The sequence below is a fragment of the Indicator indicator genome, chromosome Z, assembly GCF_027791375.1.
Source record: "Indicator indicator isolate 239-I01 chromosome Z, UM_Iind_1.1, whole genome shotgun sequence".
NCBI lineage: Eukaryota > Metazoa > Chordata > Aves > Piciformes > Indicatoridae > Indicator > Indicator indicator.
Window position 1 is genome coordinate 81,581,888 of NC_072053.1, and position 19,833 is coordinate 81,601,720.

Genomic DNA, 19,833 nt, shown 5'->3' on the forward strand with positions numbered 1-19,833 from the left:
TGGCTGCCCTGTGCTGACTCCTTGCACTTTCTTCTTGGAACCCATTGCTGAACTGCTGTTCCAGCCTGCCTCCTTGGTTAACCTCAGGCAGTGAAGGCTGAAGTGTCTGACACATCTGAGGCCTCCAGAGATCACTGACATAAGTACTGTCCCTAATTACAGACCTATTGGATCATTCACAGCTTCATCTCCATGTCTTCTCCTCAAAGCCTGCTAGCAGCTAGGCCAACTGGTACATGTAAAGCTATGTGCTGTCCTACTGCAGGAGGAGAAGGTAGCAGCTGTCAGAATTTGTGGTCATCAGGACACTGCTAGACTGCATACATGGGTTGTGTTGTGGACCTGGTGTGTGTTTCAGCAGTAGAAATGCAGCAGCATCCTGACTCCTTCCTTACCCAGAGGAACATTGATGAAGACCCCACTTATGCAGTGGGAATGTGACTTCTTCCAGAAGCTGGATGTCAGTGTTTTCTTTTTCTGTCACTTGATGAGATTTGATGATCTGTGTCTTGCCTTTAATACTTTTTCTGGTGCTCCTCTGAAGTCACAACCATGATTTAGCAAAATGAGCAGACACATTTCTGCTTGTTTCCAGTCACAGGGTGTCCTGAATGAGATTGTTTCACTTAGGTAATTTCATCTGGGTTTTTTTCCCTAGCATTGTATCACTTGCTCTCTCATATTGCATCCTTGCATACTGACCAGTGCCAAAGTTCATTCTGAAGCCCTGAGTCCCACAAGCTTGATGGTTGTTGGCCATGCTACAAGGAGCAGGTGGCAAACTGCTCCCTGCAGATAGCTAGGCTGTGATACACTGAAGCTTTTATGAGAGAATTCCCTTTTATATCCTGGCCCACTCCATTTAAGAGGCTCATCACTATTTCTGTCTCAGACTTGGGGGGGTTAATGTTCTCCATCTGGCCTAGAGGGATGTGCACCAGCAATTTCACAAGCAGCTGGCTGATAATGTGTCAAGTGAGTGATATCTTGGCACTAGGCAGCCCTTCTTTTCAACAGGCAGATCGAGTCACTGTGTGCACAGATAGGAAGTGGGATCTTCCTCTACTTTGTAGATTTATGACACAAAATCCAAGCTGCTTCTGAAGAGCTGAACTCCACCTTTTCTTGTAGGAAAACTGATTGAACAGAGAAAGCATGCAGAGGCAGCCATTCTCATGGAGCAGTATGCTCAGGTAATGGAATCACCCTCCACTCTGTGCCCCAGTAATGTCCTCTGTCACAGGCCTTGTGTTTTCTCCTGGGACATATGTGACTTTGTGTGTGCTGACAGCAAAACTCTCTATGTCATGGGCTCTTGGGGAGGGCAGAGCAGGTTCAGGTTGTGCAGATGTGTCCATGAAGAGCAGATCCTAGGTGATGCAGTGAGCAGGATGAGGATGAATGCTGTGTCCATGAAGAGCAGGTCCTAGGTGATGCAGTGAGCAGGATGAGGATGAATGCTGTGTCCATGAAGAGCAGATCCTAGGTGATGCAGTGAGCAGGATGAGGATGAATGCTGTGTCCATGAAGAGCAGATCCTAGGTGATGCAGTGAGCAGGATGAGGATGAATGCTGTGTCCATGAAGAGCAGGTCCTAGGTGATGCAGTGAGCAGGATGAGGATGAATGCTGTATCCATGAAGAGCAGATCCTAGGTGATGCAGTGAGCAGGATGAGGATGAATGCTGTGTCCCTCAAGAGCAGGTCCTAGATGATGCAGTGAGCAGGGTGAGGATGAATGCTGTGTCCATGAAGAGCAGGTCCTAGATGATGCAGTGAGCAGGGTGAGGATGAATGCTGTGTCCCTGAAGAGCAGTCCCTAGGTGATGCAGTGAGCAGGGTGAGGATGAATGCTGTGTCCCTGAAGAGCAGTCCCTAGGTGATGCAGTGAGCAGGGTGAGGATGAATGCTGTGTCCCTGAAGAGCAGGTCCTAGATGATGCAGTGAGCAGGGTGAGGATGAATGCTGTGTCCCTGAAGAGCAGTCCCTAGATGATGCAGTGAGCAGGATGAGGATGAATGCTGTGTCCATGAAGAGCAGATCCTAGGTGATGCAGTGAGCAGGGTGAGGATGAATGCTGTGTCCATGAAGAGCAGATCCTAGGTGATGCAGTGAGCAGGATGAGGATGAATGCTGTGTCCATGAAGAGCAGATCCTAGGTGATGCAGTGAGCAGGATGAGGATGAATGCTGTGTCCATGAAGAGCAGGTCCTAGATGCTGCAGTGAGCAGGATGAGGATGAATGCTGTGTCCATGAAGAGCAGGTCCTAGATGCTGCAGTGAGCAGGGTGAGGATGAATGCTGTGTCCATCAAGAGCAGGTCCTAGATGATGCAGTGAGCAGGATGAGGATGAATGCTATGTCCATGAAGAGCAGTCCCTAGGTGATGCAGTGAGCAGGGTGAGGATGAATGCTGTGTCCATGAAGAGCAGTCCCTAGATGATGCAATGAGCAGGATGAGGATGAATGCTGTGTCCCTGAAGAGCAGTCCCTAGGTGATGCAGTGAGCAGGGTGAGGATGAATGCTGTGTCCATGAAGAGCAGGTCCTAGATGATGCAGTGAGCAGGATGAGGATGAATGCTGTGTCCATGAAGAGCAGTCCCTAGGTGATGCAGTGAGCAGGGTGAGGATGAATGCTGTGTCCATGAAGAGCAGTCCCTAGGTGATGCAGTGAGCAGGGTGAGGATGAATGCTGTGTCCATGAAGAGCAGTCCCTAGGTGATGCAGTGAGCAGGATGAGGATGAATGCTGTGTCCATGAAGAGCAGTCCCTAGGTGATGCAGTGAGCAGGATGAGGATGAATGCTGTGTCCATGAAGAGCAGTCCCTAGGTGATGCAGTGAGCAGGATGAGGATGAATGCTGTGTCCATGAAGAGCAGGTCCTAGATGATGCAGTGAGCAGGGTGAGGATGAATGCTGTGTCCATGAAGAGCAGTCCCTAGGTGATGCAGTGAGCAGGGTGAGGATGAATGCTGTGTCCATGAAGAGCAGGTCCTAGATGAAGCAGTGAGCAGGGTGAGGATGAATGCTGTGTCCCTGAAGAGCAGTCCCTAGGTGATGCAGTGAGCAGGGTGAGGATGAATGCTGTGTCCATCAAGAGCAGATCCTAGGTGATGCAGTGAGCAGGATGAGGATGAATGCTGTGTCCATGAAGAGCAGTCCCTAGATGATGCAGTGAGCAGGGTGAGGATGAATGCTGTGTCCATCAAGAGCAGGTCCTAGATGATGCAGTGATTGGGGTGAAGATGAATGCTGTGTCCCTGAAGAGCAGGTCCTAGGTGATGCAGTGAGCAGGGTGAGGATGAATGCTGTGTCCATGAAGAGCAGATCCTAGGTGATGCAGTGAGCAGGATGAGGATGAATGCTGTGTCCATGAAGAGCAGTCCCTAGGTGATGCAGTGAGCAGGGTGAGGATGAATGCTGTGTCCATCAAGAGCAGGTCCTAGGTGATGCAGTGATTGGGGTGAAGATGAATGCTGTGTCCATGAAGAGCAGGTCCTAGGTGATGCAGTGAGCAGGGTGAGGATGAATGCTGTGTCCATCAAGAGCAGGTCCTAGGTGATGCAGTGATTGGGGTGAAGATGAATGCTGTGTCCATGAAGAGCAGTCCCTAGGTGATGCAGTGAGCAGGATGAGGATGAATGCTGTGTCCATGAAGAGCAGTCCCTAGGTGATGCAGTGAGCAGGGTGAGGATGAATGCTGTGTCCATGAAGAGCAGATCCTAGGTGATGCAGTGAGCAGGATGAGGATGAATGCTGTGTCCATGAAGAGCAGGTCCTAGATGATGCAGTGAGCAGGATGAGGATGAATGCTGTGTCCATGAAGAGCAGGTCCTAGGTGATGCAGTGAGCAGGATGAGGATGAATGCTGTGTCCATGAAGAGCAGTCCCTAGGTGATGCAGTGAGCAGGATGAGGATGAATGCTGTGTCCATGAAGAGCAGTCCCTAGGTGATGCAGTGAGCAGGGTGAAGATGAATGCTGTGTCCATGAAGAGCAGTCCCTAGGTGATGCAGTGAGCAGGGTGAGGATGAATGCTGTGTCCATGAAGAGCAGGTCCTAGGTGATGCAGTGAGCAGGGTGAGGATGAATGCTGTGTCCATCAAGAGCAGGTCCTAGGTGATGCAGTGATTGGGGTGAAGATGAATGCTGTGTCCCTGAAGAGCAGGTCCTAGATGATGCAGTGAGCAGGGTGAGGATGAATGCTGTGTCCCTGAAGAGCAGGTCCTAGGTGATGCAGTGAGCAGGATGAGGATGAATGCTGTGTCCATGAAGAGCAGTCCCTAGGTGATGCAGTGAGCAGGGTGAAGATGAATGCTGTGTCCATGAAGAGCAGTCCCTAGGTGATGCAGTGAGCAGGGTGAAGATGAATGCTGTGTCCATGAAGAGCAGTCCCTAGGTGATGCAGTGAGCAGGGTGAAGATGAATGCTGTGTCCATGAAGAGCAGGTCCTAGGTGATGCAGTGAGCAGGATGAGGATGAATGCTGTGTCCATGAAGAGCAGTCCCTAGGTGATGCAGTGATTGGGGTGAAGATGAATGCTGTGTCCATGAAGAGCAGTCCCTAGGTGATGCAGTGAGCAGGGTGAGGATGAATGCTGTGTCCCTGAAGAGCAGTCCCTAGGTGATGCAGTGAGCAGGGTGAGGATGAATGCTGTGTCCCTGAAGAGCAGTCCCTAGGTGATGCAGTGAGCAGGATGAGGATGAATGCTGTGTCCATGAAGAGCAGTCCCTAGGTGATGCAGTGAGCAGGATGAGGATGAATGCTGTGTCCATGAAGAGCAGTCCCTAGGTGATGCAGTGAGCAGGGTGAGGATGAATGCTGTGTCCATGAAGAGCAGTCCCTAGGTGATGCAGTGAGCAGGATGAGGATGAATGCTGTGTCCATGAAGAGCAGTCCCTAGATGATGCAGTGAGCAGGGTGAGGATGAATGCTGTGTCCATGAAGAGCAGTCCCTAGGTGATGCAGTGAGCAGGGTGAGGATGAATGCTGTGTCCATGAAGAGCAGTCCCTAGGTGATGCAGTGAGCAGGGTGAGGATGAATGCTGTGTCCATGAAGAGCAGGTCCTAGGTGATGCAGTGAGCAGGATGAGGATGAATGCTGTGTCCATGAAGAGCAGTCCCTAGGTGATGCAGTGAGCAGGATGAGGATGAATGCTGTGTCCATCAAGAGCAGGTCCTAGGTGATGCAGTGAGCAGGATGAGGATGAATGCTGTGTCCATGAAGAGCAGGTCCTAGATGATGCAGTGAGCAGGGTGAGGATGAATGCTGTGTCCATGAAGAGCAGGTCCTAGGTGATGCAGTGAGCAGGATGAGGATGAATGCTGTGTCCATGAAGAGCAGTCCCTAGGTGATGCAGTGAGCAGGGTGAAGATGAATGCTGTGTCCATGAAGAGCAGTCCCTAGATGATGCAGTGAGCAGGGTGAGGATGAATGCTGTGTCCATCAAGAGCAGGTCCTAGGTGATGCAGTGATTGGGGTGAAGATGAATGCTGTGTCCCTGAAGAGCAGGTCCTAGATGATGCAGTGAGCAGGGTGAGGATGAATGCTGTGTCCATGAAGAGCAGGTCCTAGGTGATGCAATGAGCAGGGTGAGGATGAATGCTGTGTCCATGAAGAGCAGGTCCTAGGTGATGCAGTGAGCAGGGTGAGGATGAATGCTGTGTCCCTGAACAGCATTGCCTAGGTGATGCAGTGAGCAGGATGAGGATGAATGCTGTGTCCATGAAGAGCAGTCCCTAGGTGATGCAGTGAGCAGGATGAGGATGAATGCTGTGTCCATGAAGAGCAGGTCCTAGGTGATGCAGTGAGCAGGGTGAGGATGAATGCTGTGTCCATGAAGAGCAGTCCCTAGGTGATGCAGTGAGCAGGATGAGGATGAATGCTGTGTCCATGAAGAGCAGTCCCTAGGTGATGCAGTGAGCAGGATGAGGATGAATGCTGTGTCCATGAAGAGCAGTCCCTAGGTGATGCAGTGAGCAGGATGAGGATGAATGCTGTGTCCCTGAAGAGCAGGTCCTAGGTGATGCAGTGAGCAGGATGAGGATGAATGCTGTGTCCATGAAGAGCAGTCCCTAGGTGATGCAGTGAGCAGGGTGAGGATGAATGCTGTGTCCATGAAGAGCAGTCCCTAGGTGATGCAGTGAGCAGGGTGAGGATTAATGCTGTGTCCAAGAAGAGCAGTCCCTAGGTGATGCAGTGAGCAGGATGAGGATGAATGCTGTGTCCAAGAAGAGCAGTCCCTAGGTGATGCAGTGAGCAGGATGAGGATGAATGCTGTGTCCATGAAGAGCAGTCCCTAGGTGATGCAGTGAGCAGGGTGAAGATGAATGCTGTGTCCAAGAAGAGCAGTCCCTAGGTGATGCAGTGAGCAGGATGAGGATGAATGCTGTGTCCATGAAGAGCAGTCCCTAGGTGATGCAGTGAGCAGGATGAGGATGAATGCTGTGTCCCTGAAGAGCAGTCCCTAGATGATGCAGTGAGCAGGATGAGGATGAATGCTGTGTCCCTGAAGAGCAGTCCCTAGGTGATGCAGTGAGCAGGATGAGGATGAATGCTGTGTCCATGAAGAGCAGTCCCTAGGTGATGCAGTGAGCAGGATGAGGATGAATGCTGTGTCCATGAAGAGCAGTCCCTAGGTGATGCAGTGAGCAGGATGAGGATGAATGCTGTGTCCATGAAGAGCAGGTCCTAGATGATGCAGTGAGCAGGGTGAGGATGAATGCTGTGTCCCTGAAGAGCAGTCCCTAGATGATGCAGTGAGCAGGATGAGGATGAATGCTGTGTCCCTGAAGAGCAGATCCTAGATGATGCAGTGAGCAGGATGAGGATGAATGCTGTGTCCCTGAAGAGCAGTCCCTAGGTGATGCAGTGAGCAGGATGAGGATGAATGCTGTGTCCATGAAGAGCAGTCCCTAGGTGATGCAGTGAGCAGGGTGAGGATGAATGCTGTGTCCATGAAGAGCAGTCCCTAGATGATGCAGTGAGCAGGATGAGGATGAATGCTGTGTCCCTGAAGAGCAGATCCTAGGTGATGCAGTGAGCAGGATGAGGATGAATGCTGTGTCCCTGAAGAGCAGTGCCTAGATGATGCAGTGAGCAGGATGAGGATGAATGCTGTGTCCCTGAAGAGCAGATCCTAGGTGATGCAGTGAGCAGGATGAGGATGAATGCTGTGTCCCTGAAGAACAGTCCCTAGATGATGCAGTGAGCAGGATGAGGATGAATGCTGTGTCCCTGAAGAGCAGATCCTAGGTGATGCAGTGAGCAGGATGAGGATGAATGCTGTGTCCCTGAAGAGCAGTGCCTAGGTGATGCAGTGAGCAGGATGAGGATGAATGCTGTGTCCATGAAGAGCAGGTCCTAGATGATGCAGTGAGCAGGATGAGGATGAATGCTGTGTCCATGAAGAGCAGGTCCTAGATGATGCAGTGAGCAGGATGAGGATGAATGCTGTGTCCATGAAGAGCAGGTCCTAGATGATGCAGTGAGCAGGATGAGGATGAATGCTGTGTCCAAGAAGAGCAGGTCCTAGGTGATGCAGTGAGCAGGGTGAGGATGAATGCTGTGTCCATGAAGAGCAGGTCCTAGGTGATGCAGTGAGCAGGGTGAGGATGAATGCTGTGTCCAAGAAGAGCAGTCCCTAGGTGATGCAGTGAGCAGGATGAGGATGAATGCTGTGTCCATGAAGAGCAGGTCCTAGGTGATGCAGTGAGCAGGGTGAGGATGAATGCTGTGTCCATGAAGAGCAGTCCCTAGATGATGCAGTGAGCAGGATGAGGATGAATGCTGTGTCCAAGAAGAGCAGTCCCTAGGTGATGCAGTGAGCAGGATGAGGATGAATGCTGTGTCCATGAAGAGCAGTCCCTAGGTGATGCAGTGAGCAGGGTGAGGATGAATGCTGTGTCCATGAAGAGCAGTCCCTAGATGATGCAGTGAGCAGGATGAGGATGAATGCTGTGTCCCTGAAGAGCAGGTCCTATATGATGCAGTGAGCAGGATGAGGATGAATGCTGTGTCCATGAAGAGCAAGTCCTAGGTGATGCAGTGAGCAGGGTGAGGATGAATGCTGTGTCCCTCAAGAGCAGTCCCTAGATGATGCAGTGAGCAGGATGAGGATGAATGCTGTGTCCCTGAAGAGCAGTGCCTAGGTGATGCAGTGAGCAGGATGAGGATGAATGCTGTGTCCCTGAAGAGCAGTCCCTAGGTGATGCAGTGAGCAGGGTGAGGATGAATGCTGTGTCCCTCAAGAGCAGTCCCTAGATGATGCAGTGAGCAGGATGAGGATGAATGCTGTGTCCCTGAAGAGCAGGTCCTAGGTGATGCAGTGAGCAGGATGAGGATGAATGCTGTGTCCATGAAGAGCAGTCCCTAGGTGATGCAGTGAGCAGGGTGAGGATGAATGCTGTGTCCCTGAAGAGCAGGTCCTAGATGATGCAGTGAGCAGGGTGAGGATGAATGCTGTGTCCCTGAAGAGCAGGTCCTAGATGATGCAGTGAGCAGGGTGAGGATGAATGCTGTGTCCCTGAAGAGCAGGTCCTAGGTGATGCAGTGAGCAGGATGAGGATGAATGCTGTGTCCCTGAAGAGCAGATCCTAGATGATGCAGTGAGCAGGGTGAGGATGAATGCTGTGTCCATGAAGAGCAGTCCCTAGGTGATGCAGTGAGCAGGATGAGGATGAATGCTGTGTCCCTGAAGAGCAGGTCCTAGGTGATGCAGTGAGCAGGATGAGGATGAATGCTGTGTCCCTGAAGAGCATTGCCTAGGTGATGCAGTGAGCAGGATGAGGATGAATGCTGTGTCCCTGAAGAGCAGTCCCTAGGTGATGCAGTGAGCAGGATGAGGATGAATGCTGTGTCCCTGAGTTTTTCTCATGAAGCTGCCTCCTCTTTGGTATGACAAGTTTTTTGTCTCAGAGAGCTGAAGCATGAGGGCTGGAATAAGGAAGAATTTGAGAGGGATTTCCCCTCAGCATGGGAGAAGTAACATAGTTTATAGGGGTTTTTTTATGTCAGCACCTCAAAGTACCCTGCAGAGGAGTGTTTTCCTGTCCTGACTGATACTACTGTACAGAAATGTGCACCTGAATAGATGCTACCTCAGTGTGTGCTATTGGCATCAGTAACAGTGCATGGTTGCTCTTCCCTTCTAGAACTATGAAGAGGCTGTTCTCCTGCTCTTAGAAGGGGCTGCCTGGGAAGAGGCTTTAAGACTGGTAAGACATTTCAGAGCACAAGAGCCAGAGTGGAAATACTTTAAGTCTTAGAGTGCAAGAACAGAGGGATGGAATCTGGGTTAGATCCTTAATACCTTGTTTCCTCTCCCTGGTCCAGATTCACAAGTATGACAGACTGGATATCTTGGAAACCAACTTCAAACCTGCTATTCTAGAAGGTATATCTATGCAAGAATCTGAGAATTATCTGTGCCATAGATGCTGAAGAAGGTCTTCACTGGGTCTGTGGGAAGTCACAGCTCTCAACTGCTAGAGGCTGTGTGGAAGGATGCTTTGATTCTGCCGAAGTGCTGCTGCCCAGTTAGCTGCATTTGGCTCCACTCAGTGCCACTTGAAGCCCTGCAGTGCCATGGGCTCATTGCAGCTTAGCAGAGCTCCTTCTGATCTTTTCCAGACCTCACAGGCACGAGCTGCAGAGAGGTCTGTGTCTGTCCATGAACAAGCAGGCCATGCACATGTGGCAGCATTGCTATGAGTTAGAAACTGCCAGCCTGTCCTACAAGCTTTCATGAGTAGTTTGGGAAAGATCTGATTTGACAGCTGTGTTCTGTCTTCCATCCAGGAGGGGTGGATGGTTGCTGTGGGTTGTTTCTCCTTTGCATGTGATGGGCAGTAGGCTGGATGAGTTGAGGGATATTTTTACTTTAATTCAAACCTCATTCATATAAATGGATTTGGCCACAGAGCTTTCTGCTCTTCCTGTATCAGGAACAGACTCTTGTTCTAGAAAGTGCTTCTTTAGCAGGTTAATTCACTCCATGTCCAGGTGCATCTTGTTGGGTGGGCTCCTATATTGCAAGCTTTGAATTTCCTTCCGCTCGAATGCTTTTGTGTGCTTGGCGTTTGACTTCTGAGCTTGCCGAAGAGCTGTGCTCCTTCAGACTTGCTGTGTAAAGGGTCTGCTTTTCTGGTTCTCTGGCACAAGTGTTCATGCTGTGATTTTCTGATGGAGCAGCTCAGAAGAGTCAGCTGATCTTCCTGGATTCCCAGAAGACAGCATTTCTCCGCCATAAGAGTCGCCTGCTGGTGGTCAGAGAGCTGAAGGAGAAGGCTTCTGAGAGCCTGCTGGGTTGGTATTAAAATCCCCATGGCTTCCTCCTACATAAATAACTATGATCATCTTTTTCTTTGTGGCATCCTTCTGCCCTGTTGCAGCTGTTGCTCTCCTCTAGCTCCAGTGGTATCTACAAAAGATTCTTCTCACCCCCTCCTCACACCATACTTGGGCTGTGATTGTTTGCCCTTGCTCATTCTCTGAAGGCAGCTTTATTTTCAGTGCTGTCTGCGTCACAGCTTTCATGGGATCAAAATGCTCCTGAAAGCTCTTCAGGATGACACAGCATTGTCTCCACAGTGCCACCTTGGTTGGGTCAGACAGTGCTCAGCATGTCTTTTGTGCCAGCTCTCTTCTAGGCATATTCACCTGCCAGCTCACACAGGCTGAGGGGAAATTTCTGAAGGCAGAACGCTTTGTCCTGGTCCAGATTCTGCTGCACTGAAATTGTTACCCCTCTGATTGTGCTGCTTAATGTCACAGTAATCCCCACCAAGGCAGAGGAGCAGCTTTCTCACAGTTGCTGTTTCTTTTCCTGTGCTGGCTGAGTGGAGTTGGCAGCCATAAAGGCTCCTAAACACCAGCAGGTAGAATGACTCTCCCCAGGCTGCTTTTCCAGTAATCTGCATAGATTACCCAGAGAGAAAGCTTGGAATGAATGTGGCTTTTTTCCATTCTGTGACTGTTCTTAATGTGTTTTGCAGATTGTGAAATGCCCAGCTGCCCAGAACTGGATCTTTTCTCTGAAACCAGCAGCGTTGTGACAGCCAGTGACATGAGCAGCAAATATTCACACAGCAATTCAAGAATATCAGCGTAGGTATCTGCCTCTAAATTAGGTAGTCACTGCCTTGACATCAGCATTTTGCTCAGGCTTGGCATGCTTCTCCTCCTCACAGCTGCTCCTGCCTTGAAGCTGCTTTAATTTCCTGGTTATTTTAACTCTTACTGGGAGAGGGAGAGAGCAGAAAATGCCAGAAGCTCCTGGTGCGACAGGAACTGACCACCCATCAGAGGAGCTGTGAGCACAGACTGTGGGCAGGAGCTGGTTCTGTGGTTGTTGGGCAGGTTGCCAGAATAAGCTGTCTGTAGGAAGTTTAACACAGAACATGGGCAGAGCTCCTCAGACGTGCACGTGGCTTGTGCTCTTTGTCCTTGGTGCTGTGCCGGCTGGGGGAGGGCTGCTGCCACCTCTTATACCGAGGTCTTCCCGCAGTGGGCGCCTGTGCTGCGTTTGCATGTGAGCTGCAGTGTGAGGTGAGGTGTGTTAGAGGCCAGTGTTAGCCTGTGGGTGGGACCACTTCTGAATTCCCAGCGGAAATGTGGGAAAACACATGAGTTGTGGGAGAAGTGTGGACTTTTTAAGGTGCTTTCCGTGGCACAGTTAGAAAGAGGAACAGAATGCAACCTTAGGTACTCAGCATGTAGAAGTCTAATGAAATTCAACGAGGGCAAGTGTGCAGTGCTGCATCTAGGGAAGAACCACCCCATGGATCAGTACAGGCTGGAGAGCAGCTCTAAGTAAAAGGACCTGGGAGTCAGGCAGTTGACCTTGAGCCCAGCAGTGTGCCCTCATGGCCAGGAAGACCAATGGCATCCTGGGGTGCATATTAGGAGGAGTGTGGCCAGCAGGTCGAGGGAGGTTTTCCTCCCCCTCTACTCTGCCTCGGTGAGGCCACATCTGGAGTACTGTGTCCAGTTCAAGATGGGCAAAGAATTGCTGGAGAGTCCAACTCAGGGCCACTAAGATGAATAGGGGACTGGAATATCTCTCATATGAGGAGAGGCTGAGAGAGCTGGGACTGTTTAGGTTGGAGGAGGCTGAGAGGCCTCCTCCAGTGATTGCAAATATCTAAGAGGTAGATGTCAGGAAGATGGGGCCAGACTCTTCTCAGTGGCCACCAGTGCCAGGACAAGAAGTAATGGGCATAAACCTCAACATAGGAATTTCCATCTAAACATGAGAGGGAACTTCTTTACTTTGAGGGTGACAGAGCTCTAGAACAGGCTGCTCAGAGAGGTGGTGGAGTATGTGTCTGTAGAGGCTTGCAGGGCCTGCCTGGACGTGTTCCTGTGTGGTCTGCTTTAGGTGATCCTGCTCTGGCAGCGGGGATGGACTTGAGGAACTTTAGAGGCCCCTTCGAACCCCTGCCATTCTGTGAATGTGTGTCAGTGTGCCCACCACTGGGTGACACCATGCAACTCACACTGGCCTGTAACCAGGAGTTGCTCTCCTGTGGTGATGGGCAGGAGTTGAGCTGTATCAGTGCCCAGCTTGCAGAGACTGCAGAAAGGGAAATGTGCACAGGCAAGCACAGACTCTGGCTGTTCTAAGTGCAGCTCAGCTTTGCCCAGTGGTGACTACTGCCAAAGAACCTGCCTGCCTTTGTGCTTAGAGATGTGCTCTACCCTTGCTGGAATACAAACCAGGCCTTCCTGTAGTGCTTTCTGTAGAGAAACAGCCCAGCTGCTGACTCCTGTTCCAGGCCACGCTGGCTATTGGGTGAGCAGCATGGAAGACATTTGGCACAAAGACATTGCAGCTTATGTGCAGTTCCCTGTCACTGGAAAGACCAAGGGCTTGAGTAACAAGTTTCATGCACTGCTGATGTTCCTTCAGACTTAACCTGTTGGGAGCATTGTCACTGAGCCTCCTCCTTTTCAGGAGATCCTCCAAGAACCGGCGCAAGGCTGAGCGCAAGAGATACAGCTTGAAGGAGGGGAGTCCCTTTGAAGATGTGGCTCTTCTGGAAGCCTTGGGAGAAAATGTTCGTGCTGTGGAGGCTGTGAAAGGTAGGACACTTGGTGATCTTCATGCACTCAGCAGCTGGTGAGGACAGCACAGGCAGTATGCCCCCTTGTTCTTAATGGGTGTGCTGGGAAGAGAGGCTGCCTGGTTAACAAGACCATCTGTGTTGGGCCTTTGGTTTAGTTCATCTGCCTCTGTGCCTGGAAGGTGTGTGCCTTCCACATTTTAATTTTGGAAGCAGAGAAGGGAGGCCTTGTCAGTGCCAGGACACATCTGTACTTGGGCACTGTAGGGGCTGAGTAGGGACAGAATCAGTCCTGATGTGCTGCCTCACAACCTAGGCTCTGGTGGCAGAGAAATACAGATGTTTGTTTAAGATAGTTGTGTTAATTGCTTTGGCTCATGCTTCTGTTCCCCTCTGCAGGAGACATACACACCCTTCTGAAGCAGCTTGTGCTGTTTGGTTATGATGAACAGGCTGGGGCACTGCATCAAGTCCTAGGAGAGATTTTGCAGTTGATGGAGACCTCAATCCCAGAAATCTGGACTGCAGACCTGCAACAGAGCTACACCAACCCGGTCTGTGCTCATCTGCAATACCTATCACACCCATGATACCAAGTGTTTAGCATTCTTCAGCAGAGTCCAGAATCCTTCCCTGGTGAGGTCAAATAGACATCCTGTGCAGTACCTGCCAGGGCAGTGCACAATAGGTGTGTGCCACAGGATTAGCCTGCTATGTCCCTTGCTCTGAATGCCACCTTGGACATGATGAGGTCTCAGAAGGCTTGTGTTACCTTGTCCTAGTGGTGACATACTAACTGTATCTTAAGCATTTTGTAGAACTCAGTTACACCATTTTCTTTTGTAGGCCTGATGCTTGAAGTGTTAGAATAGCTTTTATGTACCAGAGTAGTGGTTGTCCCATCATAGTCTTGTGAAGTGAAAAGCTTGCAGAGTGGTCAGTTTAGTCTGAACCAGTATATCATCAGGAGAAAGAAAGGTTTTGTCAGACTTCTAAGCCTCAGCTTAATGCAGAATAAGGAAATCACAAGAACTACACTTAGTTCCCTTATTTCTACTGAGTAGATTCTGAGCATTCCTGGTGAACACAGCACAGTATCTTCCCCCTTAACTACTGGTCAGAAAGACTCTTAGGGACAGACAAAAATTGTTCTGTGTGACAAGGAGCTGAGACTCTCAGATGAACTTTAAATATTGCTGGCACTGTAAAGGAAGTAGTCCTGCCAACTCACAGCAGCCAGTGCTCTGAAGAGTTAGGTGCTGGGATAAGGGTTCTGTGTCCTCAGAAGCTGTCCAAAAGCCTTTCTGTCACTGTGTTAACTCTTCTGAGACATGGAGTTGAGATTAGCTGTGAAAAAAAAGACTTGGGGGTATTGGTTGATGAGAAGCTCACCATGAGCCAGCAGTGCCCTTGTGCAGCCCAGAAGGCAGCCATATGCTGGGCTGCATCAAGAGGAGGTGTGCTCATCAGGGCAAGAGAGAGGATTCTGCCCCTTGACTCTGCTCTGCTGAGATCCCACCTCCAATACTGCCTCCAGCTCTGGCGTTCCCAGCACAAGAAGGACACAGAGATGTTGGAGGGAGTCCAGAGGAGGCCACAAAGCTGATCTGAGGCCTGGAATACCTCTGCAATGAGGGTAGCCTGGGGGTTGTTCAGCCTAGAGAACAGAAGACTCCAGGGAGACCTGAGAGCTGCATTCTAGTACCTGAAGGGATCCTGCAGGAAGGCTGCAGAGGGACTTTGCATGAGGGTGTCTGGCAATAGCACAAGGGGGAATGGTTTGAAGCTGAGGGAGAGCGGGTTTAGACTGGATCTTGGGAAGAAGTTCTGCAGGTGGTGAGACTCTGGAATAGGCTGCCCAAGGAGGTTGTGGATGCCTCCTCCCTGGGGGTGTTCAAGGGCAGGTCAGATGAGGCCTTGGGCAGCCAAGTCTAGTTGAGAGGCATCCATGGTAGGGAGGTTGGAGTAGGTGATCTCTAAGGTCCCTTCCAACCTAAGCTATTCTATGACTACTGGGCTTCAATGGCATGTTCCTGGTCACCTTGTACTGTCAAGCCTCCTGCCAGCAGCTGCTTATGCTGTTGGGAGACTAACAGCAGGGTTTTCATAGGTGTCCTTGCTCTCAGCCTTGCTTTGTGCAGGCTGGAACACGGGGATTTCTTTTTCATACAGGTCCTGGGGCCCAACTCAACTGCAAATAGCATTATGGCCGCCTGTCAGCAGCGGAGGATGATGACTCCTGTTGTACAAGGTTAGTTGAAGCTCTGAGGTTAGCTCTGCTCATGAAATGTTGGTGAGGTCAGTGGCTTTGAGGCTCTCCCAGCACTGCTGCCTGCCAACAGTTGTAGCATTTACTCAGGTGTAGGAGTTTGCTGCTTTTCTTTGTGGCATGCTCTCCTGCTTTGTCCTAAGTGTCCTGGGTTGAGTTTTGGGCCCCTGATTCCAAGAAGGACACTGAGGTGCTGGAGCAGGTCCAGAGAAGGGCAGTAAAGCTGGTTAAGGGTCTGGAGGAACAGGTCTGGTGAGGAGCACCTGAGGGACCTGGGGTTGTTCATCCTGGAGAAAAGGAGGCTGAAGGGAGACCTTATTGTTCGCTACAACACCCTAAAAGGAGGTTGGAGCCAGCTGGGCATTGTTCTCTTCTCAGTAGTATCAGGTGATAGAACCAAAAGAAACTCCTCAAGTTGCCCCAGAGGAGGTTTAGGTTGGACATGAGAAGAAACTTTGTCCCTGAAGGGGTTCTCAAAGACTGGCACAGGCTCCCAAGGGAAGTGGTGGAAGTGTGCAAATGATTCAGATGTGGTGCTGAGGGACATCGTGTAGCACCAGCCTTGGTGGAATTAGAGAATGATTGAACTCAATCTTTTCCAACCCAAATGATTCTGTGATTCTAAGTGAGGAAGCTTCTCAGTAAGGTTTTGCTCGTTCTGATCTCCTGGGCTAAACCTGCTGTCCGAACTGTGCTCCTGGCTTCCTGTGTGAACCAGGAGGGAACTGGAAGTCTGATTCTTGGAAATGTGTTAGATCATTCTCCTCCTGACTTACCTACTGAACTCTGACTCTGGCTATGGCCTGTCTTGGTGCTCTGCCATCTCAAAGTGCTTGCAGCTATTAGGACTGGGAGACCTAGCAAGGGTTGGTCCTATCCCCACTTTTATCTTCCCTCTTCCTCATTAGTCCTACACTCTCCTTCCCTACTAGTCCTGGAATTGCGTGGAGAAATCTTCTAATAAACCTCTGGATGTGACCTGCCTATTGCCACTTGCCAGGGCTGGCTTCCAGAGAAGACCTTGTGCCTGTTTCTCATGCTGAACTACTGCTGTGTGTGATGTCCTGTCACTAGTGAAGGAACAGAGTTCTGCCTTCTGCCACTGAGCAATAACACTTTGTGATCAGGGGACTTGATTTGCCCTAGAGATTTCTTTTTGTAGGCACTTACTGCTGGGGGCAACCTTCTGTGCAGGTTGGTGATAGTCACTGAGGGGAAAGAGTCTTCTTGGTGTCCTTGGCTCTAGAGTGAACTTGGTTGTTAACATCTCCTGAAGAAACAGTGTTGCTGTTACCCTCTGTTCTGACACTTGTCTTGTTTGCCTTTCAGATCCAGAATTACTTATTCCACCAAAAATCAGTAAAAACCTACAGTGGAAACTGGATCTTCTCCAGTAACCAAAAGCCAAGGAATCCCAGTGGACTCTGAGCTGTGAATTCCCAAATAATTCCATTACATCTTTGCAGAAGCTGTTGTTGTCCTGACGTTTCTGATGTGGTTTGCAGGGCTCTGCAAGTCAAGGGTCCTTCCATGTGATGTCCCTGTGACCTGTGGCATCACACCAATGGGGACAGCCACCTACAGCCATGTGCAGAGGTGGCTTCTGAGGCTGGGGAGCCACAGGGTGTGAAGCTCTGAACACTGCTGGTTGAATCCAGTGTCTCCCACCACTGTTCCCTACCTTCCGGGTGAAGCAATCCCACCAGTGCTGGACAGGCTGTTTTCTCTGCCATCACTCCCCCTCTGCCCAGGATGTCAGGTCACGTTTTCAGCTGTCCAGCCTGGTTTGAGACATCTCACCACTGAGTCTGTGCCAATAGCAAACTGTTGTAGTTGGAGTAAGAAGGAGTTGCATTTTTCCCTGTTGAAGCTGGATGAAGCCTAGCAGCAGATTTTCATCCGAATCACTTTGTTACATCAGGGCGAACCCTGCACTGCCAACAGCCCTCACTGTCCTGAAAGTGGAGGGAGATCTTGGGTAGAGGAAAGTAGGAATAAAAGTGGGGTGGAGAGCTGGAGCTGGGGGGTGTCAGTGCATCTTAATTATCAGAGTTTGAAGACGATCAGCTTATGCTGCTGTATGCCACTGACAGATCAGCACTTGCACCCCAGTGATATTGTGTGCTATTGCAGGACTGATCCAGCTGGAAACTGAGCTAACCTTATACCTGGGAATTAGGTTTTTACCCCAGAATACTTCTGCCATCTGACTGGAGGAGTAATAGCAGCAGTCCTGGGAGCAGAGGGAGGGAACAAGCTCTGTAGGTAAGGCTGGAGACCCTTTCAGAGGTAGCAGCCCCCCTCTCCTTCAGTTGATTTTGGCCTGGCAGCTGCTGTGTTCAATACAGGCTATGTCAGTTGGGTACTGTGGGAAAATGCCAGCACAGACAAGGCACCCTCTGTCTGGTGGAGGTATCTCATGACACAGCAACAGTCTGTGTCCTTGCTGCACAGCATTAGCATCTTTATAATGCTGGAGATAATTGTTGTTCTGAAGTTCTGGAGCCCCTATTACAGGAAGGATCTGGATGTGCTGGAAGGTGTCCAGAGAAGGGCCACCAGGATGAGCAGAGGGCTGGAGCTGCTCTGCTATGAGGACAGACTGAGAGAGTTGGGCCTGTTCAGTCTGGAGAAGACTCTGAGAAGACCTTATTGTGGCCTTCCAGTATCTTAAAGGGGCCTACAAGAAAGCTGGGAAGGGACTTTTTAGGGTGTCAGGTAGTGATAGGACTGGGGGGAATGGATCAAAACTAGAAATGGGTAGATTCAGATTGGATGTTAGGAAGAAGTTCTTCCCCATGAGGGTGGTGAGACACTAGAAGAGGTTGCCCAGGGAGGTGGTGGAAGCCTCATCCCTGGAAGTTTTTAAGGCTAGTGTGAGGTGTCCCTGCCTGTGGCAGGGGGGGGTTGGAACTGGATGATCCTTGAGGTCCCTTCCAACCCTAATGATTCTCTGATTCTGTGTGAGAACTCCCATCAGGCCCTGTGGGCTTGCAGTGTGTGCTGTGCTGACTAGGGGTTGTTAGAGTGGAGTGGTCAGAGATTCTTCTGTCAGTGTTGCATGAAGCATTGGAGTGGTCTCATTTCCATCTGTCCTGAGTTAGATGGCCAGTTCTGGGTGGTGTGGGGATGGCTTAAGCCTGGTGTCAGGTAGCTGGTGACTGCACTGGAAAGAGATTCTCCAAGAGTAAAGCCTCAGGATGGCAAAAACACATGAAAGGCTGCATGGGGCAGGAGAGTTTTGGTGGCTCTGGGTCTTCAAAATGGTAGCAGAACACAGTCCAAGCCATCTTTCAGATCTGGAGAAAGGGTGATGAGGAAGTCTGTGGTCCTCTCTAGGGTATGGAGAGTCTGGCCCTGCAACGGAAATACAACACTGACACTACTAGTTCCTGACATGCCTAAATCTGATGCCAGGAAATGCTGAGGTCTTGCTCAGCCCAATGTGTTGTCTAGAAAGAGATTCCCTCTTGAAAGTACCAAGAAAAGGTAAAACCACTGCCAGCTTCCTGAGGATTCGTGCTTGTGCCTAAACACAGCAGTTCCTTTAGTGCATGTGTATGGGTTCTGCTTTTCCATCGTGGTGGTGGTCAAAGCTGAAGAATTCTGGTCTTAGACATGTTTTCCTCTTCTCCCATCAAGGCAAGATCACTTTAAATCTGCCATCCATGTGGAGGACCCATCTTCTATGTAATTCATCACTGAATTCCATTGTCTTCCCCTACCCCTCTCCCTCCCACTTCCAGTAAGGAGCAGTAGAGCTGGAAGCAGCATCCAGTGTCCTGAGCCTCCAGCTGGGGGTGTCCTGCCTCCTCCTTCCAATTTCTGCAGTTGCTGAACTTTCAGCAGCAGCAGTCGCCAAGCGTCTGCTTTCTCTTGGGTTCTGCTAGGATGCTCTTTGACTTTGCTAGCAATGCATCTTGAAATGCATTGTCTGGGATGCTGTCTTTAGGCACCTGGAGTTTGCTCCTCTTGAGTTCTGTCGAGCCTCTGACAAACAGGTGCAGTTAGCAGGAACTGAAGTGAGCCATTAATGGAGAAACAGGCAGCTAGCTTGAGTTAGTCCCCACTGCTGAGCAAAGCTGGCTGCATGTGTGGAAGCCTGGCTGTGTCATTAGAGCAGAGGTTTGTCACTTGTCTAGCTTCATTAAACACAAAACATGAAAGAAAAGGAAGGAAGGGAGAGAGGGAAAGAAAGGAGACAAAGAGAAAGGAAAAGGAAGGGAAGGGAAAGGAGAAAGAAAGGAAAGGAGAAAGGGGAAAGGAAGAGGGGAAAGGGAAAGGGGAAAGAAAGAGGGGAAAGGGAAGGGAGAAAGGAAAGGGAAAGGAAAAGGAGGAGAAAGGAGGAAGGAAAAGCTATTACAGGCACACAATGTCATGAAAATAACACATCTTGAGTAGAAATCTGAATTACAGCAAGGGGTGGGAGGGGAGGTGCTCTTGCATTGATTCAGGTACCCTTTGCCAACCATGGTCTTTCTAAGGCACCCAGCATCTCCT

General features: G+C 50.2%; 1 protein-coding gene across 1 annotated transcript in view; it reads left to right on the forward strand.

The window, feature by feature from the left end:
• Positions 1–16,793, forward strand: part of ELP1 (elongator acetyltransferase complex subunit 1) — a 44,704-nt gene extending 27,911 nt beyond the window's left edge. The window contains exons 28-36 of the mRNA XM_054398243.1: positions 1,132–1,193; positions 9,153–9,215; positions 9,334–9,394; positions 10,192–10,305; positions 10,995–11,106; positions 12,956–13,083; positions 13,464–13,618; positions 15,237–15,315; positions 16,663–16,793. Of these exons, the coding sequence (XP_054254218.1) occupies positions 1,132–1,193; positions 9,153–9,215; positions 9,334–9,394; positions 10,192–10,305; positions 10,995–11,106; positions 12,956–13,083; positions 13,464–13,618; positions 15,237–15,315; positions 16,663–16,730 (842 nt within the window). The 3' untranslated portion in view covers positions 16,731–16,793. The remainder of the gene's footprint in view (positions 1–1,131; positions 1,194–9,152; positions 9,216–9,333; positions 9,395–10,191; positions 10,306–10,994; positions 11,107–12,955; positions 13,084–13,463; positions 13,619–15,236; positions 15,316–16,662) is intronic.
• The last annotated feature ends 3,040 nt before the right edge of the window (positions 16,794–19,833 follow it).